Source organism: Euprymna scolopes, chromosome 29, assembly GCF_053919585.1.
Source record: "Euprymna scolopes isolate OS-2025 chromosome 29, ASM5391958v1, whole genome shotgun sequence".
Taxonomy (NCBI): domain Eukaryota; kingdom Metazoa; phylum Mollusca; class Cephalopoda; order Sepiida; family Sepiolidae; genus Euprymna; species Euprymna scolopes.
Genome location: NC_136510.1, coordinates 73460076 through 73473800, shown reverse-complemented (window position 1 = coordinate 73473800; position 13725 = coordinate 73460076). Strand labels below are relative to the sequence as shown.

The following is a 13725-nucleotide window of genomic DNA, read 5'->3' as shown; positions in this document are numbered from 1 at the left end:
ATGGTTGGATTTGAAATGTATTTTAACTGGAACAAGGGAGATAAGTCAGTTTGTCATACAGAATAGGAGCTTAACATATACGATAGAACTGTGTTATTCGATAAATTTTATTTTTTATTTATAATTATTTTTCTAGTCATTTTTCATAATATTTACTAATTTCCACTTTTTTTTTTTTTTTAGATATCCACTTATAATGCACAAGCACATTTTCTTATGTATTATTTTTCAGCATAAAAATATTTGTTAACCTTATAAACAATTTCTGTTACTTTTCCCTTTTTTCTCAGATGATCATTCAACCAACAAAAGGCGGTGAAGAGTATCTACCTGTTGCTCACACCTGTTTCAACATTCTGGATTTGCCGTACTATAATTCTAAGGAAAAACTCAAACAGAAATTGTTACAGGCAATCAATCAGACGGAAGGTTTTGGTTTAGTGTGAGCTCATGCATCTCTGAATATGATTTAATGAAAAAAATTAAATTTGGATTTTTGGAGAAATGCATGAAAACTGAGCTGACATATCAGTTTGAATTTGAGATTAAACAAAATAGTTAATTCCTCGATAGCTTCATTTCATTTCCATGGAAACAGGAAGAGGGAAGGCTGCATAAGAGACAGCAATATTTTAACCGATGAAAGGCAAGATCAGAAAGAGGGATTAACAAAGACTATTCTAGTATTTATCATAAAACATTGTTAATTGCTTAAATAAAAAAGTTTATCAAATATTGTGAAATTGATTACATATTTTTGCATGGAAATTACATTTTTTTTATTTTTTATTTTTTAATGGTTTTGAAGAAAATTTGAACGTAAACTAAAAAATTTTTCTCAAAGAAAAACAACTCACTGAAGTGTCTTCAGATCTGACAATTTTGAAAATATATTTTACATAAAATCGGCCTGTGATTAATTTTATGAAATTTTGGAAAATAAAACATTATTTCCTTAAGCACAGTGATTTTTGTTCAAGCAATATTGATAGCAGTTGAGCCCTGTTTTCGAAATTCTGTGAATCCAACCTTTTATTTAAATTGGGTTTAGCATATTTTGTAATCAATACACTAAGAGTTATTTTCGACTGAAAGCTTTGGAACATTTTTTATTTACTCTCATTTATGTAGTTGACCCACATTCTCATGCTTGAAATGCTTTTTGTTCAAGAAACAAATTCTCAAATGATCAAACAATCGAGTTAAAAATAAAAACAAAAACTATGAAAACAGTTGATCAGTTTATGAGAAGAATGTTGATATGATTTGTATGAAATAAGTACTTTCCAGGGACAGTATGTGTAAGTTGAAAATTACACTATATCTTTTGTCTAAGTTGGCTCTGAAATTCGAAGTTCATTTTTACTTGTCAGTTTTTAGAGTAGCAAATTAGGTTCTCTTTGGGTGCTGTATACTCATCTGGTTGTGGAGAAATGTTGGTTCTTGTCCAAAATTCCCCCTATATTAAAAAACGAAAATCAAGAAAAATGTGTATGATGCATATAGCTGTGATAAAACAAAAATATCATATTCCAAAAATCATAAATTGATCAAGTAATTTTCGATTTTAAATAAAATCGAATTTATTAGTAATCGAAGAACAGCTGTCCTGTATGTCATTTTGAAAACAAAAAATAAAACGTGAATAACTAAATGGTATTTCAAACTTGTGAAATTTGTAATGCCTACGAATTCTCATGAATTGCTTAAAAATTATTTATAAGATTGCTTTATCAATTTGATGTTTGGAATATATTGTTTTGTCACCTTATGATCTGATCTTTTAGTATCGTTAAAACAAGACAATACTCTCATGCACTTTATTATTCTTGGCATCAGCTTAAAGTGAAATTCTTTTACTCCTCTAATTTGGACAACCAAAAAAACCATTTAGCCTAAAACAACGACCATCTATGTGCTCTGACAAATCTCTTCAGAGTGTTTCCACTGTGAGTATGAGCCGACAACATACATCAATCACCTCTGTAACTGTCATGGAGGAGGAAGGAAGGGAGGGTTCAGGAAGCTAAAACTGGTTATGACCTAGTTTGAATAACATTTTTAATAGTTATGTTTTGAGTTCACAATTCTGCTCACTGTTTAATTATTTTCTATTAGTTACATTTCAAGCAAACAGTGCCATTGATAATGACCATTCTAAATACATAATCAAAAGCTATCAGCAGATAAACCGTTTCTTTTACCAAATGGTCATCATAACTAATGTTTTAAGTTGAATTTAGACAATTTCAAATTGATTTAATTTATTTCAGGAAAAGAAATGGATTTTTTTTTAATTGACAGTTTTCAATAAAACTTATTTTTTACCTGATATTTAATTTTCATAAATTATAAAATTTTACCCAAAATAAATCTTATGTGACTTTTTTTTTCTGACCGTTTGATAAAAGATAAGCCGCCATTAATTGGATTGTTTATGATTGAGAAATTTGGAATAGCAACCATCAATTGCACTATTTCACTTTTACCAATTTTTTTTATTAATTTCAAACTCCATGCATAGCATTCAAGTTTTCAAGAGAGCTGAGGGAATAGCTATTGCAGAATTCATTTTGGTGCTTAGTAATAAAGAAAAATAGCATTTTTAAAGTAAAAACAATTTGATGTACTTATGAAAGATAAGTATCCTCACCCAAAATTTTAATATAATCTTTGAGTAGAAGATTAATTACAAGTAAAAATGAATTTTATTGTAAATTGCAGCTTTATTTTCATTTAAGTTCCTATTTACAATGCCTCCCCATGGGACAGAATTAGACACCAGGGTCGGTTTTTAATGTTGAGAAAAGGAACAAAAATAAAAACTGTCTCAGTCGTGAAAGATTTCTCCTCCACTGACAGAACAAGAAATTTAAGTGTAGCATCTGAAGAACAGATACTACATTTTGATCTTGACCCAAAGAAGTTGCCCATAGATTTATCTTCCTTGTGTTAATGGGTACTACAGTTCTTCTCAATGGCTGATTTAAAAAAAAAAAAATACAATAAGACTTTTTTTTTTTTTTTTTTTTACAGTAGAACCCTAGGATACGTTTTTTTCAGCTTACGATATGGAATACAATATTTTTCCAGACCCTGGTTAACAGTATTTGCCCCACCTTACGGTGTTATTTGATTATATACATGTGTACTGTACTGTATTTTGTTACTAATTTTTGATGCCGTATCCCAGAGTTCTACTGTATTTTGAAAATTATTTTAATAAAAAGTTCAAGGTGATCTTCTATTTGATTTTCTGGTGAGAATACTTGTTTCTGTACGATATGTTAGGTTTTCACTTGTAACTAATACTATAGCAGCATCTTCAATTTTATTTAAAAGCATTTTTTATTTAAAAAAAAAAAGTTTATTTTTGTGATGTATCTGCATATTAAGAAGATAAAAAAAAATCTTCAATTTCTTTTTAGGTTGGAAAAGTGAGCACAGAAAAAATTACTTCAAAGCACTTAAATTTTTTTAAGAAAATTTTATTATCTGCATGATAATCATTGGTATTTGCGAGCTGATGTGTCAGGAATGGACTGTTGGGCTGAAAGGCTGTGGTCGTCGAATTACTCTGGATGAGTTAGCAGGAACTGAAATAGGAAAAAACGAGGAATACAATTAGTTATATATATTTTTGTTTTGTTTTAAGAATTCCGAGTGAAGTTTAAACTCACTGACCCCATGAATTTCTTAAATCTTCTGGATGAAGAAGCTTGTCATCCTCTCGGATTTCTGCTTGGGACAAAGGTAAATGCTGGTGAAGAGAAGAATCTGCTAATTGTAATGGTTGTAGAGCACTTCCACTGATCCCAAGATTCACAGCATGAGATCCTGAAAAATCCCAGAGTAAATACAATTAATTATGATAGAGGCGAGGTGAAAGAAAAACTTGAAAATATCAATTTTTTTTTTTTTTTTTCTAAAAACAAAAAATCTCAGTTTGCTGTACCTATTACTGAATGCCCTCTGCTACCAAGGTTTTGCTGCCAGGGTGGAGTTGATGAGCGCCGAGACTGCAGTAATGGTGTATCAGACTAAAATTGAAAAAGGTTCTCTTAAAAAAATATTCTTGAAATGAAAATATGCATTTTTACTTTCAAGGCCTGCCTACTTATATATATATATAAAATTAAAAGTGGGCAGGTTTTTTTTTTGTATCTTTTTGTTTTTACATTAGCAACTGATGAAGACAAGGTAACTCTTACTAGTGACACTACCAGCAACTTTTGCCACCAGACAAGGTATCTTTTTGCTGAAATGTTTAAAAATTACCTTATGTCACAGAAACTTTTAAATGCCTTTTACAGGACAGTCATTAGATTACTTGCTTAAAATTTCTCCAAGTTACTGTCGATGTAATTTTGAAATAAACCTGAGTAGACAGATCATCCAATCATAATATAACCCGACATGATTTACAAAGTTATTTTTTAATACTTGTTACTGGATAGTTTCTTGCTATTATTGTTGATAATGAGTTTCTAGGTGATTTACAGTAGAACCCTGGAATATGCCATTAAAAATTATACAGTACAGTATATAATCAAAAACATTATAAATAACACCGTAAGGTGGGGCAAATACTGTAACCAGGGTCCAGAAAAACATTGCATTCCACATCGTAACCTGAAAAAAAAAATGTATCCTAGGGCCACCATATCTCTGGGTTCTACTGTACAAGCATAAGATACTGCAAACTTTTATTTAATCCCAAATAAAGCATATTAGTAAAGGTTACAGATACTGAAAAGCTTTTTATGCTAATAGTTTGTTTTTTTAAAACTACCTTTGGAATTCCCTTCTTGCTGCCTGACTCTACCAGCATCCCAAAATTTAGATATAAAATAAGCACAACTGCTGCTCCCTCCCCCCTCTCCAGATAACCCTATGAGACTGGTCCCTAATTTACAGTAGCACCTCACATTTCGGTGGCAACCTGTGGGGGTTCATAGAAAAAATTTGTACATTATTTCTATTATAAAGCTGCAGATTCAAAAATGCTGAGTAACAAAACTTTGTTGTGTATATGCTGATAATTAGTTACTGAATCGTTTACAACAAAGAGATAATGCAATTTTAGCAGTGAAATAAAAATTATGACATTCAAAATTTTGCCATGACTATCATTTCAAGCATTATCTTCAATTGCATATGCTTGCTTCAAATGTTTCGCAGCTCATCTGAGACACGATACTATTGGTATGACATGATTCAAAATCTCTACAATTATATAAATGCAACTGTGTGTGTGTGAATTCGTTCCTTATAGACTCCAAAACGACTGAACAGGTTTTCTTTAAAATTGACAGAACTTTAGTGTATAAGTCTGGGAGTGATCTTAGTTAAATTAGTCTCAGAATACCCCCGATAATTAAAACTCTTATTTTAATTTATCTATCTCTAAAGCTATTTTTTTCCATGTTGTCACTTAGCAACAATGATAGAACAACGGATTGTGAAAATTCTATTGTGATGATAACGTTGTTTTCTTTTTTTCTTCTTTTTTTTTTTTGCATAATGTGGTCTGTAGGTTCAAACTCCGCACGTAAATTTCTTAATTTTCTTTTTCATTAACTGCGAAGAATTTTATAAGACTTGAAAATTTACGGTTTTTTTTTCTGCATGACATGATCTGTAGGTTCAAACCCCACATGTAAATTTCTTAATGTTTTTTTTTTTTTCGTTATAAGACAGGAAAATTTACGTGTGTGTGTGTGTGCATATTCTTAAAATATCTTATTTTTGCAATATAAAACTGGAATATTACAATACTTTAATTAAACTTTATAATCTCTACAATTATAGAAATGTAACTTTGTGAGTTCGTTTGTCATAGGTTCCCAAACGGCTGCGCTTATCTATTGCAAATTTCACACAAAAGGTAATTTATATATTTGGCAGTATTTTAGATATGTTCTTTTTACAGAAATTCATCCAATAAGTATCGAAAATCGAAAAAATCTGATTCTAGAAATATTTTTTTCTTAAAGATAAAAAAGAATAATTTGGCAAGGGAGATAATGTAATTTTCTCAAATGTTTCTTATCAAGAAAAAAAAATTATTGACAGCTGAAGATATAGTTCAGTTGTACAACATTCGACTACTTATCGAATGATCCTGTGTTCAAACCTGGGTGTACCTCACAATTTTATTTTATTTTTTTCTTATTAATGAGTTCAATTTACAATAAAAGAAGATCAAATCACCGCAAATCGTTTATTTGTTTGCGTGTTTTAAAACATTAATCAGAAGTGACTTTTCTAGAGCATTCATCAGCCCAACTATCAGCTGATGTGATATTGTAAACACAAAGTTCAATGAACAATATTATTATTTTTTCATATTTTTTTAGCGAATTAGTTCACCGGGAAAATTATTCCACATAATATATAATCTCTCTCTATCTTCTACAATTATATTAATGTAACTATGTGTGTGTGTTCCTTATAGACTCCAAAACGGCTGAACAGATGTTTATTTTCTTAAATTTACAGAACTTTAGTATATAAGTCTGGAAGTGATGTTAAGTTTTGTCTCAAATACCCCAATAATTATTGATAATCTAAATTGTTATTTTAATTTATCTATCATTGGTAAAGCCATTTTTCCATGTCGTTGCTTAGCAACAATGATAGAACAGGCTGTGAAAATTGATGGCATGTTTGTTTTTTTTGTTTTTTTTAATTTTTATTTTTGCATGGTGTGGTGTGTAGGTTCAAACTTTGCATGTAAATTTCTTAACGTTTGTTTTTTTTTTTTTGTTAATTGGAAAGAAGTTTATTTATTAAGATTGGAAAATTTACGTGCGTGTGCATATTCCTAAAATATCTATTTTTGCAATATAAAACTAGAATATTACAGCACTTTAATTAAGCTTTATAATTGATTATAGAAATAACAAAATCATAAACTAAGCAAAGATGATTTCTTTGTCGAAATACAAAAAATACCATTAAATTTCACTCAAGTCATTTAAAATAATAAAACTTCAAATAAAATTAAAAAAAAAAAATTTGTATTTTTTACAAAGTTTGCTTTAAACTAAGTGTTTGGTTAAAAGTGATTATTTTCTTTTATCAAAAATTTGTAGACGGTAATACCTCAAGCAATTACAGTACAAACACAACTTAACATGTTTGTATATTAAAAAAAAGTTCTTAAATTTAACACCTCTCCACCCGGGCTGAATTGTTGCTTTGATTCCATTTCCACACTCGGGTAACGCCAGGTACCCCTGCTAGTATTAAATATAAGCAAGATATACTGAACTGATTTTATTTTCTAATTTTTATTTGTATTTACATTTATACAGAAAAAATAAAATTTTTAGTTGAAAGGGAGATGACTCTTTGATAAGCAAAAATAATGAGACATGTCGGATGATTTCTCTGAAATTTCTTTGAAATAATGTGTTCAGGTGTACATAAAAAAAACTGGGAAAATTAAAAAATAAAATTTTTAGTTGAAAGGGAGATGACTCTTTGATAAGCTAAAATAATGAGACATGTCGGATGATTTCTCTGAAATTTCTTTGAAATAATGTGTTCAGGTGTACATAAAAAAAAACTGGGAAAATTAAAAAATAAAATTTTTAGTTGAAAGGGAGATGACTCTTTGATAAGCTAAAATAATGAGACATGTCGGATGATTTCTCTGAAATTTCTTTGAAATAATGTGTTCAGGTGTACATAAAAAAAAACTGGGAAAATTAAAAAATAAAATTTTTAGTTGAAAGGGAGATGACTCTTTGATAAGCTAAAATAATGAGACATGTCGGATGATTTCTCTGAAATTTCTTTGAAATAATGTGTTCAGGTGTACATAAAAAAAAACTGGGAAAATTAAAAAATAAAATTTTACATTAAAAATAACAGTCAAATTGGTGTTTATTCTTTTTATTGTAAACAAGTAAATTAAACAGTTTTGTTTGCTATTTTAACACTAGGTATTAGATGTCAATTAAATATTACCAACTGGTCAGGTTTCTTTGGAAGTTTTCTTTAATTGTGGCAAAATTTTTTATTCGTAAAATACAAAACCGTGGGCGAAATTACGTCACAGAGAGGAAAAAGAAAAAGACTATAAAAAAGCGAACACAATCATATTAGAGACATCACAAGCATAGCAAGAGGTCACACCTGGCGGGAGAATGAGAAATAAAGGTATTTTATAAAAACTTGAAACAGCGGTTGACGTTCTTTCCTGTTTTGTATTCTTTGTCTCGTTTGTGACCAAGTCTGCAAGGTGTGGATCTCAGATATCTGCATGTTTACACATGTGCTAACGTGTACAATGTTACATATCGACCAGATGCCCTTTCTGACAAGAACCCTGTAAGGTGATTGGGACCAGTGTTTTTATTGAGGTACCATCGGTAAATAAATGGCCACCAAGAGTACTTCATATCTAAATAATTTTGGAAATTACTCCCTCTTCACTCCGAAATAAAATACGTTAAGAATCATATTAAAATAAAATTATTTGTTTGGGGGGGGGGGGAAATACAAAAGCCTTCAATTATTTCCCCTTCTTTACTTTTAGTCTTCTATAAAATTTTTTATCCCAGATTGAAGAAAGAAAAAATCCTCATTTGACTCCTCCAAAATAAAACAAACTCGAGTGCATACTCACCCTGGCTATAGCATGTGTTGTACTGGGGCGAGATTCCACTGGCGGACCTGAACGTTCCCTTTGTAATAAGTAACTCCGCAGATCCTTGTCTCCTACAGCACTGCTTACGCGACTATTAAAACCTCCAAAACGTTTCTTTAAATAAAAATAAATGCACTCATATAAAGAAATTTTTATTTTGTTTTACATGCTGGAATCATTAAAAACAACCTAACTAACTATTGTAAACTAACCTGAACCAATAAAAAAATAAAGTTCTTGTCCAGAATTCCCCCTATATTAAAATAAAAATAAAGAAAAATCTCTTTGATGTACGTACTCATGGTGAAATAAAAATATCTGATTCTAAAATCACATAAATTGACAAAGTAGTTTTATTTTTAAAGAAGAAAATAAAATTTTATGAGTTTCTGAAGAGTAACCGTCTCGCCTGCAATTTAAAAAAAAAAAATCTAAGAAACAGGATAACAACAATAATTCATACACAATAGACTTCTGTTGTAATACCTATGAATTCCAATTAATTGTTTAAAACTTATTTTCTTTATAAAAATAAAACTACTTGATCAATTTATGTGATTAGAATATAATTTTTTTTTTTTTTACAAGAGAGTTACCACTTATCAAGGCCCAGAGGTCACTCGAGAATAAGGGTTAATGAGTGTACAGTAGTCAATAAGACAATATTGTAGTAATCGTTGGTGGAAATTTGGTAAATTGGATGACTTAAGTGGCTCATCAAGAATTTGTTTATGTTGAACTTAAAGACGACTATATTGTAATCAGCTGGAAAGTAAGGAAACGGCATAGAGTTTCACAGGCGTGCAGTTCTAAGAAAGACACTTTGTTCATGGAATCTACGTTTAGGTTTGAGCACAGATAAAGAGTGGGGAAATTATTGATAGAGGTTTCAGCTAGACGAGTGTGTTTTGTGAAATTTGGTGAGGGGGGACCATAGATTAGAGCTCAGATGAGCACTTGCTATAAAAAAAAAGCTAAAGCAGAGACAAGCTTGCAATGTCTCTTCTGCGGAATAGAGGTTGCAGGGAAGAGAAAAGGGCATCCTCCACTCGGATACAAAGTGTATTCTGAACTCTGACAAGGCAAGATAATATGTTTCTAGCAGCTTCTGCCTCGATGTGGCAACAGCACTCTATCCTTGGATATCAGTACAGTCAAGGAAGCAGGAACCAGGGAGGGAATTATAAAGTCTGGCAGTCCAAGGGGAGAAACTTTTAGAGTAGAAGGTTTTCCGGCATCTAGGGACCTCAACAGGGGAAGACTTGTATGAGCAATGAGATATCTACTGGAGCAGTAGAATGATCCCACTATTTTTCCAGTGACTTTGGCAATAGATTTGATGTACATGTTTCATTTCAGATCAGGAGTAAAGATCAGGCCCAGAAGCCTCCCTAAGACAAAAGCCATTCATTTCAATTGATGCCAGACCGGAATCAGTGTTGATGGTGTAAAGTTTGTTTGTTTGTTTGTTCTGTTTTACAGCATATCAACCATTTTGGTGTCATTTAATGCCGAAAGGTTAGTTATGATGTGTTGTATATTGGTTTGTTCTTCTTAAGGTTTTTTTTTTTGGGGGGGGGGGTCTTTCCTTATATTTTAGTGTATATTTTAGTCTCTTTCAGAAAATTGATAATTTTTTGGGGATCAATCTTGTTTAATATTGTTTTTAGATTTTTTCTTGGTAATACTTTGTTCGGGTTTGTTCAAGGTCAATGCAGTTTGTTAGTTTATGGTGTATTGTGTAGTGTTCTTGACACGTTATACAGTTTGGTGTCTCCCCTTTTAGGTGATGTGAGTGTGACCTATTCGCAGTCTGGTCATTACTACCTCTTCCTTTCTTGTTAACTTTTTGGTGTCTCTTGTTCCAATATTTGATTTTATTTGGAATAATTTGTTTTTTGTACATGAGCTCCAGTTTTCTTGCCATTTTCTCTTCAAATATGTGTTTATTTTAGTCTTTAGGTTTGTATAGTGGATTTTTCCACTTATGTGGTTTTGTTGCAGAGTTTCCTTTGCTGCCTTATCTGCTTGTTCATTCATGTAGATGCCAATATGGCTTGGTATCCAGCAAAAGATAATGTTTTTTTTTCATGGTTATGGCATCTATTTTGTTTAGCAATTTTGTAATAAGTGTCATTTTTTTTTCTTTTAGAGATATGAGTATTGAAAGTGAGTCAGTAAATATGATATATTTTTGATGGTCATCATTGGTTATTATATTTAGTGCCAAATCCATGGCTGTTGCTTCTGTGCTGAAAATAGAAGATTCGTTTGGGAGTCTTTTCTTTAGTTTTATTTTTTGGTGGATGGCTGCGCATCCTACTTTATCTCCATCTTTTGATCCGTCAGTGTAAATTTGTGTATATTCTTTGTATGTATTCTGGATGGTAAGTAGTTCTTCATGGAAGGTTGATGGGTGGGTTTTCGTTTTGGGATATTTATTTAATTTTAATATTATGTGTGGTTGTTTGATCATCCAGGGTGGAGTTTTTGATTTGTTATATTTATGTATTTTTGTAATGTCCATTTGGGCTTCTGTGTGTGTGTTTTTTTTTGTTTTTTTTTTTGTTAATCGTTTTCATTTTATTAATATAGAGAAGAGAAGAAGAGATGAAAATCTTAACACTAATGAGAAGACCTGTCAGGTAGGCGTAACATCATACATGGCCTACTATAATATATATGTATAGTAGACCATGCAGGGTTGTGCCTGTTCTATTATTGTGTTTACCAATAAGAACTTGTATGCCCTGCCAGGACATAATCCTTTCAGGAATATCTTCATAGTGATGACAAGCCAAATTACTCATGACTTTGTTACAATTGTAATTTGGTGGGATTTTGCTGCTAATTGAGTTGGTCAGAGGAATTTTTATTTAGGAGTTACAAGTGCATTAAGTTCACTGGAGCACATTTCATGGAAGTACTTGTAAAACAAGCACATGGATGTAACAGAGGCAATGTTGTAAAGTTGTAGCTTGACAATGTGTGAACTATTAGATTACAGACATTTGTTTTGCACCCTGTCCAAGAATGAGAAATTAGTGCAACAGCATTCCATCTATGGACAAATGGTGGCTTTATAAAGATATAGGATATGGGTAGGTGGGAGTTTTAGAGCCTGGTAGATGGAGCTTATCTTTCTATTTTTTTAAAATAGAAATTGTTCCAGACAAGACATGAAGCCGCTTGATGTAAAGAGGTAAAATAAATATATATATACTTTAAGGTAAAAAAAATAGTTAACAATAAGTGTGAGATGGATTCTGATGGAGAAAATAGCAATTCTTCCCTCTTAGTCAGAAACATTGCTCATGAAATATGAGGACTAAATGACAAAATAAGGAAAGTGAGAATTACAAGCATGCCAAAAATAAATTCAAGGTTCACATTCTACTCTCCTTTGTGGCAGACTTGCCAATATCTTTCATGTATTTATTCCAATTCATGTTGCCAGAGAATCTAACCTCTTTGAAGCCGATCACACAAACCTTATATAATACACCTATTGTTATTAGCAATTGATTTAATGTTTTTTAGTATAGAGTAAAGAGTGTATCAAAGTTTTTACCATGGGAAGTAGTCGTGTTACCGGGGATTCAAAAGGCCCATCATGGAAAATTGGAGGTAGACATCCATAGCGTTGACCAAGAAATCCAGGAGGAGAAGACTGACATTCACTTCCGGCTGGCATCAGTTTCGTTACCTTCAGCACTTCCTCATCCTATTTAAAAAAATAAATAAATAAGAAAGAATATTTTATCCCTAAAAAAGAAAAAAAAAACAGAACATAAGTATATTATGGATGAATTTCCATGAAAGATGCCTGATTGAGCTTTGATCTAAGATTCCTTCTTGTAAGACATTTACATTAAGAACTCATCTTTTTACCACAACTAAAAAGAACTTTCCTTTTTCATCTGTGTGCTTAGTATAAGGTGGAATTTCCATGAATAGAGTTTCTTACCATCTTTAGAACATACTAGCAGGCAAAACCCACATTGCTCAAGATTGAGTTATTATATACTATGAAGGGGGGATGGTATAGGCCATCTGTTCTTCTTAAAGCTACAAACAGGAGATAAGCACCGGACATATTGATGATTGAGGACTGGTTTCTTCTGTGGAAAGCAACCATTTATTAAGTCGCCTGAGAAGGACTTCTGGTCCTAACCAACCATTTGTCCAAAACATTAGCATGCCCAGTGTCAGAACCATATAAATTTGTTCATATTAATAAAAATATATCTTGTTCATCTTTTATTGGGCACTCTTAATAACCTTGTTAAATTCATTATCATTCTTGAATACTTTTAACTATGTTGTGTGTCAATAATGTGGTACTGGCTGGAATCAACTTGTTTGTGTTCAAGTGCAGACAGGTCGAAAGGTGAAGACTGACAGGTTTAAAACTTGTTGACTTTGATTAACAGATGCGTTGCATCTGCATGCTTGCAGGGGCTATGAGGCAGGCCAGTGCATTTTGAGTGGAAACCAGTTAATGGAGTGTTACCGCCCCCACACATACACGTTAAAATAAATAGGGACGTATCTAGTTAGATTATAAAAAGCATTAAAATGTAATAAAATTAAAAATTATAATCATGATAATAAAATTAGAAATTATAATAATGATAATAAAATTTATAATTAAATTTAACACAATTTATAATTATTTATCAGATTATAAATTTAGAAGAATCAGCAACGAAGATGGCAGGTGTTACTGTTACACCAAATGCGAAAGTTTTCTGCTTAAAAGTAATAGATTTGATTGATTTTTTTTATAAAATCACCAAAGCAAGAAAAATTACGCCCCCCCCCATCCCTGACGATGTCCTACTTACCACACTGGGCGTCTTAGATCTGTCTTGTACATTGTGCAAAGGAGCCAATCGTAAAAGTTTCACATGCCGATTATATTTTACACTGGCTGGCCGGCAAGATTTGAAACTCTGTGGGTGTGGATTGTTGCAACCATTGCCGAATTGGAGCGGACCACCTTCAGAAATGTCGCTAAAAAAGAGAAGAAAAGGTGAGAGAAAAATATAAAAAATAGGATTCAA

At 31.6% G+C, this 13725-nt stretch overlaps 2 protein-coding genes across 8 annotated transcripts in view; one reads left to right on the top strand and one right to left on the bottom strand.

Annotated features, from left to right (window-relative positions):
* The window catches only part of LOC145252712 (putative E3 ubiquitin-protein ligase HERC4), a 160713-nt gene extending 159749 nt beyond the window's left edge, over positions 1-964 (top strand). For all 4 annotated transcript variants that reach the window (XM_080112544.1, XM_080112545.1, XM_080112547.1 and 1 more), the window contains exon 30: positions 291-964. In XM_080112544.1, the coding sequence (XP_079968670.1) occupies positions 291-446 (156 nt within the window). In that variant the 3' untranslated portion in view covers positions 447-964. The remainder of the gene's footprint in view (positions 1-290) is intronic.
* Positions 965-3515: 2551 nt separating this feature from the next.
* LOC145252713 (protein FAM149B1-like) overlaps positions 3516-13725 on the bottom strand; it is a 347344-nt gene continuing 337134 nt past the window's right edge. For all 4 annotated transcript variants that reach the window (XM_080112552.1, XM_080112551.1, XM_080112549.1 and 1 more), the window contains 6 exons: positions 13507-13675; positions 12231-12383; positions 8639-8773; positions 3956-4040; positions 3685-3837; positions 3516-3596 (listed from right to left, as the gene is read on the bottom strand). In XM_080112552.1, the coding sequence (XP_079968678.1) occupies positions 3532-3596; positions 3685-3837; positions 3956-4040; positions 8639-8773; positions 12231-12383; positions 13507-13675 (760 nt within the window). In that variant the 3' untranslated portion in view covers positions 3516-3531. The remainder of the gene's footprint in view (positions 3597-3684; positions 3838-3955; positions 4041-8638; positions 8774-12230; positions 12384-13506; positions 13676-13725) is intronic.